The sequence below is a fragment of the Tarenaya hassleriana genome, unplaced genomic scaffold (assembly GCF_000463585.1).
Source record: "Tarenaya hassleriana unplaced genomic scaffold, ASM46358v1 Cleome425, whole genome shotgun sequence".
Lineage (NCBI taxonomy): Eukaryota > Viridiplantae > Streptophyta > Magnoliopsida > Brassicales > Cleomaceae > Tarenaya > Tarenaya hassleriana.
The window spans coordinates 39,787-63,261 of NW_010967026.1; the positions used below are offsets into that span (position 1 = coordinate 39,787).

The 23,475-nt window shown below is 36.3% G+C and overlaps 1 protein-coding gene and 2 long non-coding RNA genes across 3 annotated transcripts; all 3 read right to left on the reverse strand.

Moving 5' to 3' along the window:
- Window positions 1–271: 271 nt before the first annotated feature.
- On the reverse strand, window positions 272–791 carry LOC104825203. The gene is made up of 2 exons (XR_773551.2): window positions 663–791; window positions 272–512 (listed from the first exon to the last, which is right to left on the reverse strand). It is a non-coding gene; the product is annotated as an uncharacterized LOC104825203 (long non-coding RNA).
- A 9,497-nt stretch (window positions 792–10,288) lies between these two features.
- LOC104825205 lies at window positions 10,289–11,585 on the reverse strand. Its single transcript, XR_773553.1, has 2 exons — window positions 11,487–11,585; window positions 10,289–10,457 (listed from the first exon to the last, which is right to left on the reverse strand). It is a non-coding gene; the product is annotated as an uncharacterized LOC104825205 (long non-coding RNA).
- Window positions 11,586–11,742: 157 nt separating this feature from the next.
- Window positions 11,743–15,076, reverse strand: LOC104825206 (WPP domain-interacting tail-anchored protein 2-like). Its single transcript, XM_019203926.1, is given in 6 exon segments — window positions 11,743–12,093; window positions 12,202–12,357; window positions 12,446–12,605; window positions 12,607–13,570; window positions 13,668–14,234; window positions 14,869–15,076. Coding segments are annotated over 5 exon segments (1,953 nt in total). The 5' UTR covers window positions 14,140–14,234; window positions 14,869–15,076; the 3' UTR covers window positions 11,743–11,892.
- Between the last annotated feature and the right edge of the window lie 8,399 nt (window positions 15,077–23,475).

The following is a 23,475-nucleotide window of genomic DNA, read 5'->3' on the forward strand; positions in this document are numbered from 1 at the left end:
GACCAAAATTGACGCTCCTAATCTATTTACAACATATTATATTCACTTAAACACAAATTTATTCTTTATTTAATTTAAATATATTTTTATGTGATATGCATGATATATCAAGAAAATATTGACGAAACTTTATTGGAATGTTATTTATTATTTTATTTTATTTATTTATTTATTGAGAACGATATGATTAGAAATGATTTTGAATTGTTGAAAATTTCGAAAGAGATGACATAAAATCCAAATAAGTTAAAACGAAAAATTTATACGGTCAATCTCAAATAAACTTGGGATTAAGACGATGCTGATATATTTATTTATTTAGAGCGATTAGGACAACGAAATGGTAAAACGGTTTCAGTATCCTCCCGAGGTTTTAGCTTCAAAATCACATTTGCAAAAGCCCTCAACACAAACAGTTGGACCAACAAAGCAATGATAAATTTCGCAGTCTTTATCCGTCGTGCATTTCTTGTAAGATCTAATCTCTTCAATCTCCCTTGTGCATGTCACATCTGCCATAATACAAATATATACATATATATAACACTATTAAAATAATCATATATATACGTATATAGCTTGAGCGTATGTCTTTATATTATGTTTTTATATATATTAAGATAAATAGATACACAAATTGTTCATTGAAGCTAGGGGCTTACGAGACATTGTGATCAAGAGAGCGAAGAAGATTATGGTGAAGTAAGCCTTCGACATGTTCGGTGGTTGTTTTTTTTTTTTTGGTTACAAAAGATAGTTTTCTTTACTCTCTTTTTTTAGGCCTATGAAAATGTTTTTATGCAATGGGTGGAGAGGTCCATCAAGAACCATAGTTCTTTATATAGTGTTTAGAGCTAAATCTATGTTGGCCTTATCATAAAAGATTTGGAATGAAATCTTTGAGTATTTAATTCTTGTAACAAATGATAAGGATTACATTTTTAACGGCCTTTGTGTTCAATAATTACATATTATGTTCTTCATAAAAAAAAATTACACACGTGTTAAAAATCTTCTTTTTTCTGATACTTTCCAAATTCGAGACCTTTATTCAGATTTATTTACTTAATTATTCAGAGCAACAAATTTTTACAGATACAGATAATACTAATAAAATAATCATACCATTGAAAATAACATAGTATTGTGCAATGCCTTTTAAAAAATAATCTATGTAATAATACTTTTTTTATAAATCAGTATAACAATTAAATCAAGGTTATATCCTCGTTTCATTGGGAGAAATATCTAAAGTACCTGCTATATTAACTTCTGTCACTACCCTCCAAAATCAAAATTAAAAAAAATAGTGGTGAACAATACAAAAGACAATTAAACCCTTATAAAAATTTAGAAAGACAAAAAAACCCTTCCTCTCAATTTAAAAAATTAAAAAAATAAAAAGATAAGTTATGTTCTCTCTCATAAACTCACGATCTCTCTCTCCTAACTCTCTCTCTTGTTCTGTCACTATCCTCCAAAATCAAAATTAAAAAAAAAAATAGTGGTGAACAATACAAAAGACAATTAAACCCTTATAAAAATTTAGAAAGACAAAAAAACCTTCCTCTCAATTTAAAAAATTAAAAAAATAAAAAGATAAGTTATGTTCTCTCTCATAAACTCACGATCTCTCTCTCCTAACTCTCTCTCTTAGCTCTCAAAATTTTCTCTTTCCTAAACTCACGATCTCTCTCTTTCGAAACCATTGAATCTTTACCTAGATTCGTTAGATTTTAAAATTTTTTGATGTTGATTTTAAGTATTGGCATGGGGATTTACGGATATAAATTTAGGGTTTTTTTTTTAAATTTTGGATTTCAAAATAGAATATTGGGATTGAAGTCAAGTAATCGATTATGATGTCAAAAGGTTAAAATCGAGTTGATTTGAGTCATATGGATGTATGAGTGGATGTTTGGATAATGAATAATATGTTGATTTGGATTACACTCATATATGTGAGTTCTATGTAATTTAGGTCACATAATTATATTTGTCACAAGGTGAAAATATTACATGTCACAGGGTGATTTAGGTCGAGTTAATTTAGGTCACATGAATGTATGGGTCGATGTTTGGATGATCAATTATATGTTGATTTAGATCACATAAGTGTATGGTCACAAGGTGAAAATATCACAATTCATAGGATGATTTAGGTCACGCGTGATAATACGTCGCATAGTGAATTATGTCACATGGTCACAGATCACAAGGTCACGGAACAATAGGTGGCATGGTCACAAGTGACTTGGTTACATGGTCTCAAGTCGTACGATATCATCAATTTGTTTTGTTTTACAGTTGCCTTTTATATACAAAATAAACAAGATTAACATTAAATCAAAGGTACACACTAAAAGACATGGTCATTTGGTCACAGGTTGGCATGGTCACATGGTACCATATTTGTATAATCACATGGTACCATGTTCACATGGTCACATGGTGGTACCATGTTCACATGGTCACATGAGACCATATTTGTATGGTAACATGGTACCATGTTGACATGGTCACATGGTATCATGTTCACATAGTCATATGGTATCATGCATGGTACCATGGTGTCATAGTACCATGGTGTAATGGTACCATCTATTTTCATGGAATTAAGAGTATACTAAAAAAGGAGGCATTTGAAAAAACATTTCTTTTTTATTTGGAGGAATTGACGTCATCGAGTTCATGATTTAGAAATTCATTCGACAAAGTCTCTTAAGAAGAAGAAGAAGGGGGAAAAGTCTGATAAATGAAAAAGAAGTAGAAGATGAACGAGCAAAAGAAGACGAAGAACAAAAAGGAGAAGAACAAGAAGGACAAGAAGAACAACTATATGTGATGACAATGTCACCAAGATGCGTGGGCATATTTGTCAATAGAAATGTTCAAAAGTAGAATCAAGAACTTATTTTATGTTATGAATTTGTTTCTTTTTGTTATGACCTTTTGTTTGTTTAATATAAACCTACAAATTTTATGTTATGATATTATGTTTTATGTTTATTTTATATTTGAACATATGAGGTGAAAAATATTGTAAGGTAAAAATTTTGGATTGAAAAATTTTGGAGGGAAAAAAAATTGGGTAGAAAAATTTTGGAGGGAAAAAATGGGTTAAAAATATTGGAGGGTAAAAAATATGGGTTGAAAATATTGGGTCCCACCAAAATCAGAGTTGAATTGTTAACCGTAACTGTTTTGCACACTTTGATTATACTAGACCCCACAAGAAATATTATATGTTCAAACTGGGACTCATAATATTTCGGTCACAATGGGTCACAGTTGGTCACAAGGGTCGATTTAGTGGATTCCTTTAAATGAATCGATTTGATTGTCATCACATCTTCCATATGCACCATTTTGAACTATATTTAACTATAATAATTGAGTTACTCGAATTTTGTGTACAAAAGTAGTTCTCACAAATGTTATACATTAGTGTTCATAGTCTTTTATAAAGAATTTTGACAATTTTGGTCTTTTTATATTACAAACTCGTTTTAACGTTTTGTAATTTTGTTATCAACATAATATTTATGTTTCTTATACCTTATAATAACAGACCAAAGCTTGGAAATTACGTTTTCACCTGTATTTATTTTCGTCACTTGGTCAAGGTCACATCCGGTCACAATGGTCACATAGTGTAAAATTGACATTGGTCACATGCTGGTCATATGAGACCCAATCACTACTCATATGAGATAACTTATTTACTGTTTTTTAATATATAGAATGAAACCAAAGTATTATAACGTATTATTTTAATACATTATTATACAAAGATCTTAATGTTTTAGTGTACAAATACAATATAACATTATTATACAATTTATATTTCTTTATTCATTCAAAATTAGGGTTTCTCTCAAACTTTGTTGATGTTGATGCTCCTGTTATGACATGGATCCGCTTCTGGGCTTCACTAGGATCTGGAGAGCGATTCTGTTTAGGTCTCCCACTTTTTCATTTGTCTTCCAATTTTTTTGTACCCCTCATAGCTTTGCTTGATTCTGATACGAGTCTGTAACTGTACATGAGATTATGTTTTCTTACCACTCCAATGTTTCGAGTTTAAGATCAATGTTGTACGCAACTTCCAATTACAACCGGATCCAACAAATTTGCAGCTTATTTCCCATAATTCCAATTCGAACAAGTTCACTGTTTCCTTTAACAGTTGACAAATAACTCAACTTGATCCGTTTTATCTTTGTCCGACTTCATCTCAACACATAACTCTCGAACAAGTTCACTGTAGGTCACCTCACAAGGGAGATAAAAGAATATCACTCTTTGGTTTTCCATCACCTTTTCTTGTGACCATTATTACCCTTCATGACTATTCTTGACTATTGACCACATGAACATAGTACCATGTGACCATTATTATCATTCGACCATGTAATTTAAACTCATGTGACCGTTATTATCAATTCGACTATTATGGAGATCATGTGATCGTTTAACCAAGTGGATCTGGTACCATGTGACCATGTGAACCTGGTACCATGTGACCATGTGAACATGGTACCATGTGACTATCTGAGCATGGAACCATGTGACCATGTGACAATTGTACCATCTGAATTAAATCTATTACAATATCATACTACAAAGGACAAAACTTCACAAACATCACAAATTAGAAGAAAAGAAATGAAAAAATATCATTTCTCATCAAACAACCCCCACAACCATTGATGTATATGAAAAATAATAAGATTTTCGCAATTGATTATTTATTTCTAACTTCTTCACTAATTTTCCACTGATTTTGCTTTGATTTTGAACAATTTTGATGAAAAAATCAGAAAAGAGAGAAAGTGTAGGAGAGAAGTGGAAGAAGAATCATTATTCATCAAATAAACCCACACAATCGTCAATGTGCATGAAAAAAGAATAAACCCACATAATTTTTCACTAATTTTGTTTTGATTTTTAATGAATTTGAAAAAAAAATTCAGATGAGAGAGAAAGTGTAGGGGAGAGAGAGCTCGGCAAGAAAGAGGGGAAGGAGAGAGAAACCAAAAGGAGAGGAGAGAGAAACCTAGATTTTAGAAAAGAATTTTTTAAATTAAAAATAAATAAATAAAATAGGGTATTTTAGTCATTACATATTAAAGAGGGTATAATAGAAGTTGATTTTTTTTAAAAAATAGAGGGTATGGTTGGATATTGATTTAGTACATCGAGGGTAGAATAGAAGTTGCCCCGTTTCATTGTCATCAATTTTGGCTACTATCACAAAAACTAAAGAATTCCAAGCCCAAAATAATATAATAGATAAATAACCTACATAAAGTTTTTTTGTTAAAGAATAAATCATATAAAGTTGAAAAAAGTTATTTAATTTGTCTATATAAAAATAGTACTACAACAAGTTTTGTGTTTTTGAAAAAGAGATCTCGTTGTATCACGAGATTATTTATCTAAACTCGAAATAATTTTATATATAGATAAATTAAATGGTGGTGTAGTTGATGGTCTGGTATCTTTGAAAAGGGTCAACTTCTATTATACCATCTATGTGCTACATCAACATCCACTCATACCCTCCTCCTAAAAAAAATTTCAACTTCTATAATACTCTCTTTAATACACAATGACTGAAATACCCTTAATATATTATATTACATAATTTTTTTAATAAAAAATATTCCTCCTAAAATATAGGGTTTTTCTCTCTCCTCCATTTTTCGATTTCTCTCTCTTCTTTTTTTGAGTTTCTCTCTCTTGCCACTCTCTCTCATCGAATTTGGTCATTCTCTCTCCTGCATTTTCTCTCTATTCTTATTTTTTTCATCAAAATCGCTCGAAATCAAAGTAGAATCAGTGAAAAATTAGCGAAGAGTTGGAAATAAATAATCAATTGCGAAAATCTTATTGTTTTTCATATACATTGATGGTTGTGGGGGTTAATTTGATGAAGAATGATGTTTTTTCCACTTCTTTTCTTCTACTTGGTGATGTTTGTGAAGTTTTATCCTTTGTTGTATGGTATTGTCATAGATCTGATTCGGATGGTATAAGGTTCGCATGGTCACATGGTACCAGGTTCGCATGGTCACATGGTACCAGATTTGCATGGTCACATGGTACCATGTTCACATGGTCACAAGGTACCAGGTTCACATGGTCACACGATCACATGATCTCCATAATAGTCGGATTGATAATAATGGTCACATGGATTTAAATTAAATGGTCGAATGGTAATATTGATCACATGTTACTATGTTCATATGATCACATAGTCACATAGTCAAAAATGGTAATAATGGTCACATGGTCACTGTGTCCAGAATAGTCAAATTGATCTGCATTTTGTATTTATAATTTCTACAACTATTATAGACGGACGAGATGAGAGATCGACAATTGTATATTTTCTTTATGATGGTAAATGGATAATGAATAAGAATGGAGAATATGAATGAGAAGGAAAGGTGATGAAAATTGATCTGCATTTTGTATTTATAATTTCTACAACTATTATAGACGGACGAGATGAGAGATCGACAATTGTATATTTTCTTTATGATGGTAAATGGATAATGAATAAGAATGGAGAATATGAATGAGAAGGAAAGGTGATGAAAACCAAAGAGTGTTGGAAGTTACTTTATCCGGCTGTAATTGGAAGTTGCGTACGACATTGATCTTAAACTCGAAACGTTGGAGTGTAAGAAAATACAATCTCATGCATAGTTGCAAACTCGTATCAAAATTTAACAAAGCTATGAAGGGTACAAAGAAATTGGAAGACAAATAAAAAAATGAGAGTCCTAAACAAAACCGCTTTTCAGGTCCTAGTGAAGTCCTAAAGCGGATCTATGTCACAATAGGAGTATCAACATCAACAAAGTTTGAAAGAAACCCTAATTTTGAATGAATAAAGAAATATAAAGGGAAAATACCTAAAAACTCCTAAACTTGTAATTTGGTGTAATATCAATTCCTGAACTTGTAGGTGCGCCTATTTATTCCCGAACTTGTATTTTTTAACACAATAATTCCTAAACTTGTTTAACAGTTCCAAAATCTTCCATACCGCTAATTAACCAAAGCAAAGTTTAGGAATTACTGTGTTCAAAAATACAAGTTTAGGAATTACTGTGTTCAAAAATGCAAGTTTAGGAATTAATATGTTCAAAAATACAAGTTCGGGAATAAATAGGCGCACCTACAAGTTCAAGAATTAATATTACACCAAATTACAAGTTTAGGAATTTTTAGGTATTTTTTCCAAATATAAATTGTATAATAATGTTATATTATATTTGTACACTTAAACATTAAGACCTTACTTTGTATAATAATGTATTAAAATAATACGTTATAATACTTTGGTTCTATTCTACATATTAAAAAAACAGTAAATAATTTATCTCATATGAGTAGTGGTTGGGTCCCATATGACCAGTATGTGACCAATGTGACCAATGTGCAATTTTACACTATGTGACCATTGTGACCAGATGTGACCTGTGACCAAGTGACGAAGGTAAATACAGGTGAAAACGTAGTTTTCAAGCTTTGGTCTGTTATTATAAGGTATAAGGAATATAAATATTATGTTGATGACAAAATTACAAAACATTAAGACGAGTTTAATATAAAAAGATCAAAATTGTCAAAATTCTTCATAAAAAACTATGAACACTAATGTATCACATTTGTGAGAACTACTTTTATACACAAAATTCGAATAACTCAATTATTATAGTTAAATATAGTTCACAATGGTGCATAAGGAAGATGTGATGACATTCAGATCGATTCATTTGAAAGAATCCACTAAATCGACCCTTGTGACTAACTGTGACCAACTGTGACCCATTGTGACCGAAATATTGTGGGTCCCAGTTTGAACATGCAATATTTTTTGTGGGGCCCAGTATAATCCAAGTGTACAAAAAAAGTTACGGTTGACGTGGAATCCAACATTTTCAACCCATATTTTTTAGCATCCAATATTTTTTGGCCCAAATTTTTTTCCCTCCAAAATTTTCCAACCCAAAATTTTTTCCCTCCAAAATTTTTCAACCTAAAATTTTTACCTTTCAATAGTTTTCACCCCACATGTTCAGATATAAAATAAACATAAAACATTATATCATAACACAAAATTCTGTGAATTTATAATAAACAAACAAAAGATCATAACAAAAAGAAATAAGTACATAACATAAATAAGTTCTTGATTCTACTTCTGAACACTTCCATTAACAAATATGGTGGTTGTCAATTGCTTACGCATCTTGGTGACATTGTCATCACATATAGTTGTTGTTCTTCTTAACATTGTCCTTGTTCTTGTTCTTTTTCTGCTCGCTCGTCTTCTACTTATTCCTCATCTATCAGACTTTTTCCTTTCTTCTTAGAAAACTTTCTCAAACGAATTTTCAAGTCATGAACTCGACGACGTCAATTCCTCCAAATAAAAAAGAAGTGCTTCTTCAAACGTTTCTTTATTTATTATACTCTTAATTTTCTGAAATAGATGTGACTTTATGTTATTATATTAAACCAAGTGACCATGACACCAACAGACTATGTGATCATGTCATCAAGACACCATGTGACCATGTGAACATGGTACCATGTGACCATGCCAATATGGTACCATGTGACCATGGTATCATGTGACCATGCCAATATGGTACCATGTGACCATGTGAACATGATACCATGTGACCATAAAACCTGTGACCAAGTGACCATGCGTGAACTAAATCATCTTATAGACTGTGATATTTCCACTTTGTGACCATACAATTATGTGACCTAAATCAACATATCATTGTTCACCCAAACATCGACCCATACATCCATATGACCCAAAACTTGAAATTTTATATTACAATCGATTACTTAACTTCAAACCCAAAATCTATTTTGAAATCTCAGAAATTTCAAAAAACATAACTCTAAGTTTCTATCCGTCAAATCTCAACCCCAATACTTCAACTCAACATTAAATATTGCCAAAATCCAACAAATTTCACAAAAAAAAAGAAGTAACCTACCACATGTTCGTCTAACTCTGCAATTCGTATTCGGTTTTTGGTCTCGGTCGAAGATGCCGATGAAGTTGAATATTGGGCTGATGTCGAAGCCATTTTTTGTTGTCTTCTTCGCTTCTTCTTCTTCTTTGAGTCTTGAGTCTTAAGAGAGTTAAAGAGAGGAAGATTCTGCAGAGAAATCGGATTTAAATCTGCAAGAAATCGACGATTTCGATAGGAAGAGAGAAGAGATAGTGAGAATTAGGAGAGAGAAAGAGGATCGTGGGGTTGAGCTAGGAGAGAGAAGATAAAATAGTTTTTCTTTAATTCATATGTAATACTTTATCAGTAGGAGAGAGAATATAAAATAGTTTATTTTTTATATTTTAAATTCAGACAGAGTACTTTTTCGTCTTTGTATATTTGTGTGAGGGTTAATCTGTCTTTTTCAATGTTCAATCACTTTTTTTTTTAATTTGAATTTTCAAGGGTATGTTAAGAAGTCCTTGCAGGAGTCAAAGGGTAGATTGGATATATCCCCCTTTGAAAACCCGTAGAAGAAATTTTAGGATATCTAGATCTCTTTCTCCGTTTTCGTATCGACTGTCGTCATCACAGCCGTGAGAATAATTTGTAAATTGGAAAATATATGAAAATTTTGTATGGCATATTCTAGGAAATTGGAGATTTTTTATGGAATTTTTCTTCAATTTTTTTTATAAAAATTTAAAATATTGAATATTTTTTTGTTACATAATAAAAATTTAATTTCAATTTGAAAATGTAACATTTTCTAAATTGGAGAATATATATACTAAATTGGAGATTATACTAAATTTTCAATTAGAAATTTGTATGACATATTAAGAAATTGCAGAATTTATATGAAAATTTTCCTCCAACTTTATGATAAAAATTTTAAAATTGAACAATTTTTTTTGTAAAACTTTAAAGATATGAATATGAAAGTGAGACTAATAGTTATCTATGATTTTTTTTGGGATTTTTAATCATCTCACAATCATATCGGCATATAAATTTTCAATTAGAAATTTGTATGACATATTAAGAAATTGCAGAATTTATATGAAAATTTTCCTCCAACTTTATGATAAAAGTTTTAAAATTGAACAATTTTTTTTGTAAAACTTTAAAGATATGAATATGAAAGTGAGACTAATAGTTATCTATGATTTTTTTTGGGATTTTTAATCATCTCACAATCATATCAGCATATAAAGAGATTAAATACTTTACCAACATCTTGTTCATGTGTCAAATTTTAAAATTTTAATTTAAAACACAATCACCATAAACGATTTGATTATTTTCACATAGAAAAGATTCAAGTATTTTCTTCCTAGGAACAAAGCCATGACAACATGGACCTGCTGTATGACATGAACAGAAGAATTGCATATTGCACCATGCTCGTGTAGCCTGAAATATAAAAGAACATCACAACAGACTACGAATTTTTGGTGCTTTACTTGAACACAAATGAAGAGAGATTTGAAGAAATATGATTCAACATTGGATAAATCCAACATTGGAACCAGTTGGAACACAGAACAAATGACATAAAAAGAGATAGCAAAGCAATTCAGACAACTTTGAAAACCCATTTCCAAACAGAAGAAATCAAAACATGCATCACTTCAGAACACAATGACGAGACCAATAATCATCAAAGTGAGTAATGGGTAAGTGCCTAGATCCTGCACCATCTGAAATCCGTCAGGGATAGATTCGATCATGCTCCAAAGTAACAAGTAACATCTTCACCAGAAATATACATGTACCCAAGAGGGCAAAGCAAATCAGAGAACTTTGAAGACCATATTTGAATCAGAAGATATCAACATGTACCCACTTCAGAGATATATGTTCTCATCATCTTGCTCTACTTCCCCTCACAACTAGTAAATATCCAACCCTATTAAGAACTGCCAAGATAGAAGAGGCAACCCAAATCGCCGGTTTCGTGAAAAAAATTCAAACCTTTAACACATGTTGAAACCCAGATAAGTTGGCATTAGAGAGACGGCAAAGCAATTCAGAGAACTTTGAAGACCATATTTGACACAAGATATCGTCATGTCTGACTTCGGACACAAATGTTCTCATCACAATGCTCTGCTTCCCAAACAACAGAACCAATCAACGAAACAGATACCAAGCGGTAAAAGAGCGAGAAATAGAATCCTGTTTTGTAGGCCTAAACGCAAATTCTGAGCAGTTGAGAGATTTCTACAACAGCCCAGATCGGGGAAACAACGCTAATTGCCTCAACTTTAGCACCGGTTTATACCCTTTTTTCTCGATTTGTTCCTCGCATCTATAAGCTCGAAGATGCGAGGGGCTAATCGGTGCGAACTTCCATCTGTATAGATACTACAAAAAAAATATTCGGCCTATTGACACGAATTCGACGAAACCCAGAAATCGGTAACGTCTACACGATTATACCTCTAAGAAAGAATCGAAATCAACTAATGTTTTCGATCCAAAACCGAAAACGAGGATCGGAGATGGGCGAAATGAGAGAGACTTAGCACTTCGCCATTGGCTTTGCGACTGGTCGATTAGAGATTAGGGTTTTCCGGTATTTAAAGAGGACTACACCGGGTCGGGCACAAAATCGGGCCGGGTAGGTTCTTTGTAAAGATTTAGATTTCCTGCCGTTCAAGAACTTTGTTGAAGGACTACGCGTCGTTTCTCTATCTTAAACAAAGTGAAAAATAAAACATTACAAAGAAATAATTTACATCACAAGATACAAAATTACAAATGGTATCCAACTGATACACAACCAATGAGTAGTGGCAATAGCCAGGAGAATTTCCTTCTCCTCCCAGCAAACTAGAGGGGATTTTCAGAGCTCTTGTTTGACAAAAGCCAAGGCCAAGAAGGAAATAATTAACACAAAAACGACGGGCAAAACCCGAATGGGCCTCCATCTATTTGCCTTGCTAATATCTGTGGCTTCGTTCTTCGTTCCTGCTCCGCCCTCATCAGACACAGAAGGGTCTGATTCAGTTTCAGGTCCTGTTCCATCCACTGTTGTCTCATCCTCCTATATAAACAAGAGCAAGATCTCAAAACATCAATTATTCTTCATACACATCAATGGTGTCAGTTCAGTTTCTCATGCATAGTTTCCTTGTTTTGGCAAAGTACCTGCCTGCAGAGTTTTAGCAAAGGCCTCTGTTTTGCAACCATCTTCACGAAAATGTAGCTCTTTGTCATCTCGATCTCCAGTGGAAGATTCATATTCTTGATGTTTGTTTCCCACTTTGCGCAACCTCGATAACTCGTTTTCCTTTGCCAAAGAATATAGCTGCACATAACGTTAACGTGTCAACAATGAACTAATTCTAACTTGTTTTCCTTTTCTTTAGTGCAGCACGTAGGAAGAGAAGAGGTACCCGTTCTTGTATACGTTCCCTTTCAGTGGCTAGTTGCATGACCATATCCATCAAAAGCTTGTTCCTCGCATTTATTTCTTGCGCACTTCTCTGTTTTTCATGTTTACTTTGATCCAGCAATACTTCTAAGGATTCAACTCTTTCCCTCAGAAAGGTCACTTTCAAAGTTGGTTGTGGACAACTCAATACACTGCTCCTCCACCGAATCTCTCCCGGTTTCAGCTTTCGAGACCTTTGATTTGAGTTCTTCTATTAAAGTCTCCATGTCCCATATTGCTGAATATAGCATGTTCTGCTGTTCTTGACTCGCTTCTGATGATGCCCTCGAGTTTTGCAGTAGAACTTCTAACTCCCTCAGTTGCTTCTCGAGTGAAGTCACCTTCTTCCTATTTTTATCATCAGCCTCTTTGAGAAAATTTATTTCCTCGGTAAGTTCAAGATTTGCAGCCGTTAGTTCTTTTATCTTTGTTTCTCCACTTTCCACTCTACTTTCAGCCTCGAAGAGGCTTTCTTTTAGCGACTCAGTTGCATTTTCCATTTCAGCAAGCTGTACTAGAATTTCTTGTTTAGAGATACCAACACTTTTCAGCTCGAGTTCGGTATTTTTTAGCTTCTGTTCGGCTGACTTCACATTTTCCCTCAAAGAGAGTACTTCTGAAACTAACTTCATACCTTCTCCATTGCTTTCCTCAAGCTTTTGCAAGCGAATATCTTTGGCTTTGTTTTGTGCAATACAATCTTCAAGCTTAGACTTAAGTTCAGACTCCCGCTGGACTGACCCATTCAGATTAAACTGGAGAATCTGAAGTTTACCGATGAGTTCCTTTGAAATCCCCATAAGCACCTCTGAAGAATTTTCCGCCTCTAAAAACCGTCCCCATATAACTTCTGATGCTTCTTCCATCCGAGAAACCACCTCCCCAGTGTAGTGTAGCTTGAGTTGCAGCTGTTCTTCATTTTGCCGAAATCCTGATAACTTCTTCTCGAGCTCTAGCTCTCTTCCCAAAGACTTCTCCAGCATCGTCAGAACATGTTTCTGCCTTAAATCTGACGGTCTTCTCAACTTTCTACCGACATCCTTCAGGTGACTGTTTCTCGGGAACTCCATTGACTCATCGTTTTCACCTGCCAACATGGTTATTCATTTTAACAGCCATATCTCCAGAATCTCAAAGATCCAAAACACAAAGATTCTTTCAGTGAGCTAAAAAAGTGCTGTTACCTCCACCATTTTTTATATAATGAAGCGTTCTTTGGAGCTGTGCTAATTGCAATGTGATCTCTGAGAGTTGCCCCCTAGACTGCTTCAAAGATTCAGCAGAATCATCCAACTTGCTTCCCATAATAACATAAATTTCTTTTGTTTGTCCACATGAAGATAGCTTGTATGACATGTCAATAACTTGGGCTTCGAGCACATCCAAGAACTCGTCCACCCCCCTTAACTCGGACTCCAAAATACCACATAAGAGATCAAACGTCAAAGCTTTCTCCATTGATCCTGTAGAATCAGTTATGGCCATGCCTTCAAGATCACTATCCCAGGCTAGTAGGTGCATGAGAAGAACATGAAAATTCAGCAGCTTTTCTGAAGTATATGTTGTGTCCAAGTCTATTTCTGTCAAGATCCTCAACATATCATTCATCTCTTGCATGTCACTCTCGCTATCCAAGGCCTCACTCTCCATAGACATCTCGGGAATAGTTTCTTCAACTTCGACACCTAAGCCCTGAAAGGTGAACTGGAACGTAAACACCAGCCAACAAGATGATAGAGAGTACTACCATTCTTGTTCATGAAAGAATGATGGAATCAGAAACTAACCTTTTAAGACGAAAATGCAGTAAAAAGAACAAGAAACAGAAAGATGAAACAGAAATCGACACACCCCATATATGTGATTCATCACCAAGATTTTCAGACAACTAAAGACATGTGCATCAAAAAAGCTAACACCAGATAATACACCAGTTCTTGTTTGACCACTCTGGAATCAAAACATCCTGAAGTTGAGGAATCTACAGTTATTTTCCAAAGCAAGTCCCAATTGTAGTGCCATTCAAAAGATGGGTCAAACCACTGTTTCTCCATTGAAAAAAAAACACTCAATCCACGACTAAAACCAAGAACCGACATCCAATCATGAGAATACCGACCAAACCTCAACTATGTTTGGCTTCCTAGTGGCAAATTCAGCATTTTCAATAACAAATACATTATCGAGAATATAAAGACCAACATTTCTACCAACTTTAGCCATAAAAACGAGGAAAGTATCAAAATTCTACTAACAAAATGTAACAATGAGAGAACCCAGTTGCTTGATACAGCAACTGCGCAAGATCGAGATATCAAAACACAGATAAAATCATAACGATAACAAAGGGGAAGAGAACGATCAAATGGGTTCTTAGAGACCGACCTGAACGATGAAACTCCGACGGGATTCGTTGAATTCGGCGATCAAGAGGATCACGAGTCTTCTCCTTCCAAAGAAGCTATTGAATTTTTCTCTTCCTTGTGGAAGACGGACGATCCTCTGGGTATTTTTTTTTCCTGGCGTCGGTACTGAATGCTAAAATGCGCGGGATGCCCACAGATCAGTCAACGACCGCGGGAGCGTGCGCATGATAGACGCGGGGTCATGCGCACGTTAGCAGCAAGGGCGCTTCTGTGGTGGACGTTGAATTATTGAGCAGAAACAGAATAGACAACGGAAAAAGCAAACGAGCTTCTCTTACCATTGGCTGGTTCCAGCCAGAAGAAGCAGAAAAAACGACAAAAAATAAACTTGCTCTCGTGATGCATACACACACACACACACATTATACACAAAACGTATTATATGCAAAATATATAACGTAAATTTTGAATTTCTAAAATTCGAAATTTGGATAAGGAAATAACATTTACATTCTGTATTTTTTTTTATAAACATTACGAAACATGCAGTTTAAAATTTTAACTCGCTGTAAAATTCATTTGAAAAATATATATGATTGGATCGTGTTAGAATCTGCATCAAATATCGAAAGATCCGTAAAAGACTGGACATTAATATGGGCCGATCAGGATTAGGCCTTGGGGCAATAACTATATATATATATATGTGTACGCCCAATATTTAAAATGCTCATAAGATAAATTTTTTAGCCCAACCTTCCCTGAATATCCCTCGGGTAAGCGAGGTCCAACCCCCTGAATTGATGGGGGCCCTTCCCCCAGAAGAGAATGTTTCGCTAGTCACAACATCATTGAATTCCGAAGCTGATGTGGGAGCTCAGGATCCTGAGGAGGGGGTGACCACTAGAACAGAACAACTGCCAAATTCTGAGCAAATAAATTCTTCTAATACCAGTCCTCAGTGCTCCAACATGGAGACTGAGTTTCAACAGGTCAAACCTAAAAGGGTCGAGGCAGAGGTCGAGGTCGCGGTCGGAAGACCGTGGGTGAAAACTAACCAAGGTATCAGGATTCCATGATTTTTTGTTGGAATAGTAGAGGGCTCAATAGTCGGAATAAAAGCCAGGCAGTGAAGTCCTGGTTAGTGGCACACAAACCTGCGGTAGGTGCCCTTTTGGAGAGTCACATTCTTGCGCAGAATGAGGCTCGTATTTTGGCTGCAATTCCCCAAGGTTGGAGGTACTTCTCCAACTACCCAGCGGATCCCACGGGTCGAATTTGGATCATTTGGAGCCCGGAGACGATTGTCACCATATATCATGTCACCGATCAAGCCGTTACCTGTGGCATTGAGAACCATAACATTGGCCTCAAAACCACTGCTACTTTTGTGTATGCGAGGAACCTGCCCTCCGCGAGAATACCACTTTGGACCGATATTAGAAATCTCGCCAACTATCCCTTGATGGAGAACACGCCTTGGATCATGTTAGGAGGCTTTAATCAAATACTCAGCCCGGATGAACGATCAGATTATCCTGGTTTTCAGCCCCGCTCCATTGGTTTATTTGATTTTGCTAGCTGCCTTGAAGATGTTGGGATGTTTGATATATGTGGGAAAGGAAATCGCTTCACTTGGTGGAATAACCAGGTGGAAAATCCAGTGGCAGTCAAATTAGATAGGGTCCTTATCAATGAGCAGTGGTTTGACAAATTCCCCGGAGCATATGCGGAATTCTTGGCCCCGGGTGTATCTGATCACTCTCCTTATATCGTTCATTTTCCGAGCATGCAATCCAGAATTAAGAGGCCTTTCAAGTATTTTGACCATCTCTCAACACACCCGGACTTTGGACAAACAGTAAGTGATCACTGGATGTTTGAGGAGACACAAGGGACAAGATAGTTTAAATTCTGTAGTAGTCTGAGGCTCCTTAAATGCCCGCTGCGAAGACTGAATAGAAGGAACTTCAATCGACTGCCCCAAAAAGTAAAGGAAGAAGAGGCCAAACTTGAGAGGATACAATCTGACATCCTCAGATCCCCCACATCAGCTCTTGCAGCCCAGGAACATTCGACCCAGAAAAACCTATTATGGTTGAGACAAGCGGAAGAAAGGTTCTTTCGCCAAAAAGCTCGAATTACTTGGCTAAAACTTGGAGATAGAAATAACTCGTTCTTTCATAACTCGGCACGGCAGAGGGCTGCCCGCAACCATATTCAGTTTTTCATGGATGGAGAGGGAAACAAGATCACTGGATCGTCTGCCATCAAGGACCACGCTGTCTCCTTCTATACGGCACTTCTAGGCTCCTCAGACCCAAAAATTCGTCGAGCTCCCGCCTCATGGCTGGCTGAATTATTTCCTTCCACTTGCCCATCGGAAATAAAGTCCTCCTTGACATTAGAGGTTACCCTTGAGGAGGTGAAGTCGGTTTTCAACTCCATGGCAAACCACCCATGGAGTTCTTCCGCAATGGAAAACTACTAAAAGAGCTCAATGCGACCATCATCACATTGGTTCCGAAGATCCCAGAAGCCATTAACCTTAGGGACTTTAGACCAATCAGTTGTTGTAAAAATCTCAACGATAACAAAGGGGAAGAGAACGATCAAATGGGTTCTTAGAGACCGACCTGAGTACCTGCCTGCAGAGTTATTTCCAAAATCATTGCTAACCGGCTGCAACTTCTACTTCCTTGGTTAATCTCAGGGAATCAGGCTGCATTCCAAAAAGGGCGTTCTATGGGTGATCACATTATGCTTGCAGCGGAGCTGGTAAGGGACTACAATAGACCCTCGGCCGAGCCAAGTGCAATGCTAAAAATCGATATCAAGAAGGCGTTTGACTCAATTAGCTGGGATTTCAGAAAACTTCTTGGGTACAGGGACCATGCAAGGGAATTTCTCAGATGTGTACTCGGCAATGGGAAGGCAGCAACTTTTTGGCACGATGACTGGACAGGGATGAAGCCACTTATAGAGCGCATTGGGGCTGCAGGCCCTCGTGCTCTCAGAAATCCCCTATATGCTACTGTCGCTGAGGCTGTTAGAGGTTCAAACTGGAATTTTCCCGGAGCTCGATCTTCGGCAGTCCAAGTTGTGTTATCTAGGATCACAACCATTCTTCCTCCAACAGTGGATGCTGGCCCGGACAGATTCGAATGGAAGACAGCGACTGACTCCTTCAGTACGCAGTTCTCTCCGACAAAAACTTGGGACGTAATAAGGGATCGTGCACCGAGGGTTCCGTGGTTTCGGCTAGTTTGGTCCAGGTTTGCTACTCCGAGACTTAGCTTTAACTTATGGCAAATTTTTCTTGGCAGATTACCCACTTTGGATCGTCTTCAAAGATGGGGCATTACAGCAACCGCTACATGTGTTCTTTGCCAGCAAGCTCCAGAATCTCATGACCATCTCTTCTTCGACTGCGAATTCAGCAATGCAATCTGGGAGTTCTTTGCATCTGCATGCTATAGCTCTCCTCCATCATCCCTTGAAGAGTGTACAGACTGGTTGCATAACCAACTTGACGATGAACCCTGCACAAGGAGGGAGCTCTCCAAGTTGGTTCTGCACGCTGTAGCATACACAATCTGGCAGGAACGAAACGTGAGGTTATTTCGGAATGAATCCAAAACGATAGCAGCTCTCCGACTAGCGGTTGACAAGCTGATAAGTGATAATTATTTCCAGGGAATCCAAATTGGTGACGACTACGACATTCCTGGAGGATGTCTGGCTCTCTATTACTGATCCAATCCGTCCAATTCTTCGGCGCCGATTGATCCGACATGTTCTTTGTTATTCCACTTTTGTATTCTCTTTGGCAGGAATCCTGTACCTTTGGGTTTAATTTCGACTTAATGTCGCCTTCTACAGTAACAATTTTTTGACTTTTTAATGCATTTACCATTATAAAAAAAAGGAATAAAACAAAAACTAAACCGACAAACAAAAAAATCAAAGGCCAAAGATGTCACACACACACATATATATATATATATATGTATAATATGCTGGTATATAGCTTGATATGTTTCGGATATGTAGAAATATTTATTATGTCTACATATTTATCTAATACTTTATTAATTTTGTCATCAGATCTAAATTCATTGATTTCATTATAATTTTTTGGGGTATTTACCGGCACTCTCGTTTTCGTTTTACAGTAGGGGTGTCAAAACGAGTCCGGCTCGCGAACTGGCTCGTGGCTCGCCAGAAAACGAGCGATCTGAACTGTGATTTTTTCAGCTCATTAAAAAACGAGTCTAACGAGCCATGCTCATTGAACACGTGTTCAACGAGCATGACTCGGCGAGCTAGCGAGCTGCTCAACGAGCTGTTTTTTATTTTAAAAATAAATTAAATTTATATAAAAAATTCTAATATAATTTTATATTCTTTTTTTCATATCAATCATATGATATTATAAATATTCTAATTATTATGATGGTGATAATTGAAAATATTAAATGATATTGGAGTTTTACTAATTTTTTATGTATTTATTTAAATTTATAGTTAAATTTAGAATAAATATAAATAAAAAATATTATATATCTCTAGTTCAACGACCCGGCTCGTTCAGATCGGAAAACTGGCGAGCGATCTTAACCGAGGTTTTTCTGGCTCATTAAAAAACGAGCCTAACGAGCTATTCTGGGGAGCTTTGCGTTCACAGCGACAGTCTTGCCATCTCAGAAAACTTCTTGGGTACAGGGACCATGCAAGGGAATTTCTCAGATGTGTACTCGGCAATGGGAAGGCAGCAACTTTTTGGCACGATGACTGGACAGGGATGGGGCCACTTATAGAGCACATTGGGGCTGTAGGCCCTAGTGCCTTTTGGTATAGAATGTCTAGTGCATTTTACTCGGTTTTGCATATTTATAGGCATTCTAGAGAACATTTGGTCTCGATATTGTTTGGTTGCTTTCTTTGGTGTCAAAACACGTATTCATGCATAAAAGACAGCAAAATGGATGGAGAACATGGACTACGAAACATCACAGACGATACGGGAACATTTGGGGTTGTTCCGGGAAAAAAATAAAGCCTAAAAAGTCAGATCTTGCAAGTCTAATAACTTTCACTCTACAAGTCCAAATCATACGTTCTCTACAATTGAAAAGCCCTCTTCAATATCTATGCATAGACACCAAAATCGTGCAAATCCGACATTGGAGCAGAAAGTTATGAGCAAATCTATAAAGCATGTTCGAGTTGAAGAATCGACACGAACCGTGTTCCATTGACACGGTCGTGTCATGTCCGTGCTGAAAAAAGTGAAGTTCTGCTCAGAGAATTGGCTCGGACCATGTCATCATTCGACATGGCCGTGTTGATTCAAACTCGTCCGTGTTCAACCCATGTCTAAAGTGAAGATTTTTAACAGAGAATTGACACGTACCATGTTGCATTCGACAGGGCCGTGTTGCATTACGGGAAAACTTTCTATTTTACATCCAAACTTCCGTTTTCAGCAAAGGAAGAAGCCTAGCTGCCAAGCAAATAAATAGAAGACGTCTTGGACTTCAGAAATCATCGAGAGATCACAGGAGAAGCCAGAGAACTCGAGAGAGAATCAAGACGGAGTTTTCCGGGAGCAGAGATTGAAGAATCGTCGTCGAGAGATCGTTGCAAGTCTTCTTTATCTGTTTCTATGTTTTTTCTTATTGATTTGAACTCGTTTGTTGTTATGGTAGTGAGTAGTCGTTTCACTGTAGCTAGGGATTTAACCTTGTAGGGAGTTCTTTGGTTTTTATTTTTCGAGACTACATTATCGATATTCGGCGGTTTAATTGAATTGAATTTATTGCTTTTGATCTTCTTGGCCCTTTGATTGATTGATCTTAGATTCTGATTGACAACGAGAGTTGGAATTAGATTCGGAAAGAATTCATTGAATGAATTGATTAAGACTATTGAGAAAAAAAAAAAAATTTAGCCCATGCAGACGAATAAACCTATTAATAAAATATGTTGCTTTCCTTTTTCTTCTTTTTCATTTTACATTAAAACAGTCGTATGTTGCTCTAGCGGCCATATTATATGTGTATCCAGTAGTATTGAAATTATGATTGCATAAAAAATATATATAATTAGAGCAATTATACAGTAATAAAGCTCTATATATATGTGTGTATAAGACTACGGTTTGTTTAGGTGTATGAAATTGGGAGTCCCGAGGCCAACTAATGATGACATTGGGGCTTGTGACCGTCCACCAACTCTCTAGAAAAAAAACTCATAATTCCCGAGTTTTAAATTGGTGTAATATAAATTTCTAAATTTGAAAAGGTATTTATTAATTTCCAAACTTACAAAATTAAACACGATACTTATTGAATTTGTTAAACGGTTCTATAATTTTCCTTAGCGTTAATTTGTCAAAAAATTACGTTAGATCGATCCGACGTATCGAGCCAACTTAGAAAATTGATATCACATATGCAAATTTTCGGTTTTTCGATAAACCGAATTTAATGAACCGGATTCAAGATAGAAAATCGGTAACCTAATCCTAAATTTTATCAATTATTTTTACCCTTTCATCGACGGGAACCAAAACTTAACTCTTTTCTCGCCTTCTCATCGGCAATCTCTTCAACGATGGATATTTCTTGAAAATCCATATTAAATATTCATCAAAACTCTCTTATTTTTTGGCTTTCCCCTTAGTTTTTTGTGAGTCGTGATGTTTTGTTCTTTTTGGGGATTTGGAAAATTTTCTGGTGTCTATGATTCGCGGATGAAGGAGACCTTCGAATCCCAGATTCTGTACTGAAAGAGGAATACTAAGAAAGGGTAAATTCGGTACATTACATACATATGTATTGTTTACGTATCCAAATTGTTCCCCCGATTTCATCTCCACAAGTCTTCGTCGTAAGATATTCCCCTTCCGCATCGTCTTTCTTTTCTTGAAAAAAATAATTATTTTTTCTCAATTTATCCACGACACTAATTTACGCATATCAAAATTCAAAAAGTGGAAATTCTTTGCCCAGGAAGAAATCTGGGAGAACTCTTATTTTTTGCTTTCTCCTCGAATGTTTTTGTGAGTCGTGATGTTTTTATTTTTTTTGGGGAATTTCTGGTGTTTATGATTCTTTGATGGAGGAGGAGACCTTCGAGTCCCAAATTATGTATATAGATTGCCGATGAAAGGGTGAGAAAAGAGTTAAGATTTAGGGTTAGGTTATTGTACACCGGTTTTCTATCTTGAACCCGATTCATTAAATCTGGTTTCTCGAAAAACCAAAAATTGCATACGTGGTACTAATTTTTGGAACTGGCTCGACACGTTTTAGAAATCTGGGATATAAAAAGAAGAACAATAACAGAAAAGTAAATAGGAACCGGATAACTGATACGCACGCACCGAGTCTTATATTTAATACCCGATTCGTACCACTATCCGCAAGTATACGGTAGTTGTAGTACCGGGGTCGAACACGAGGACTAGGATGTATTAGTCTATCTCTAAGCTAGATTAGGTGGTCAAGTAAAAATGTAGTTTGTGGTAAGGGTCGGAATACAAGAAAGCAAGTAAAATTAACGGTTTGTAAAACGATGGTTTGAGGCGTTGTAGGTTCGGGATCCCTCAAGAATCGCATGGATGGTTAATGATGCTACAATGTCTATGGGTTATCCTCCATATGGGGGTTTCAAGCACTTCTTCTAGAGTTTGTCTCTCCCAAGCTTAAACTCACTACCTAGAGGATCGATTCACCCATCTCCCAATGATCTAAATGATCTCTAGATGCATTAGTGTACCCTATCATGAACCCTAAGCAAGTTAAGCCATCTCCCAATGTGAATAACTCACTCATTTGACATTTGGTTCCAAACATCATTACCATATCCCTATGATCAATGTGTTCTACAATCATATCAATTAGGGTTTCAACCAAATCAATAGCATTAAGCACAAAACATCAAACCCATGGAAGAAACTCAAAGACATCATAGATTAAACATAGGTGTTCATACAAAAGTGGGGATCCCTCACCCACAACAAAGTCACTACTCCATAACTAAGGTTTCAAAACAGAAAGCAAAATGAAGAAACATGGAAAAGGAGAAGAAATGCTCAAGATGGTCTTCAATGGTGGTCCTCCTCTTCTCCTAGCCTACTTGATCTCCAAAATCCCCCTTTTCTCCCTCTCCAAGGTGGTTTTTCTCCCAAGTGTGTAGCCCCCTTTCTCTCTCCTCAAACTCCCCTTTTTGTGAATGTTCAGAATTAGGTCTTCTCCTCAAAACATGGGCTTTTCCTTTTTGGGCCGATTTTGATTTCAGGCGGTCGCTCATTTTTCAGGCGGGTCGCTAATTTTTCTTCCGGTCGCCCATTTTTCAGGCGGGTCGCTCATTTTTCTTCCGGTCGCCCATTTTTCGGGCGGGTCGCTCATTTTCCTCTGACACGCGAAAAAACAAGCGACCGCTCATAAAATGAGCGACCGATCACAAAACGGGCGACCGCCCATAAAATGGGCGGGTCGCGCGTTTTGTCTGAGCTCCCCGAGCATTCTCGAATTCTTGTTCTTCCGTGCCCGCTTCGTGAGGATTCATCATGGAGTCTTCCTGCAAGGAAAAACAAGCAAAACAACCTACCCATGGC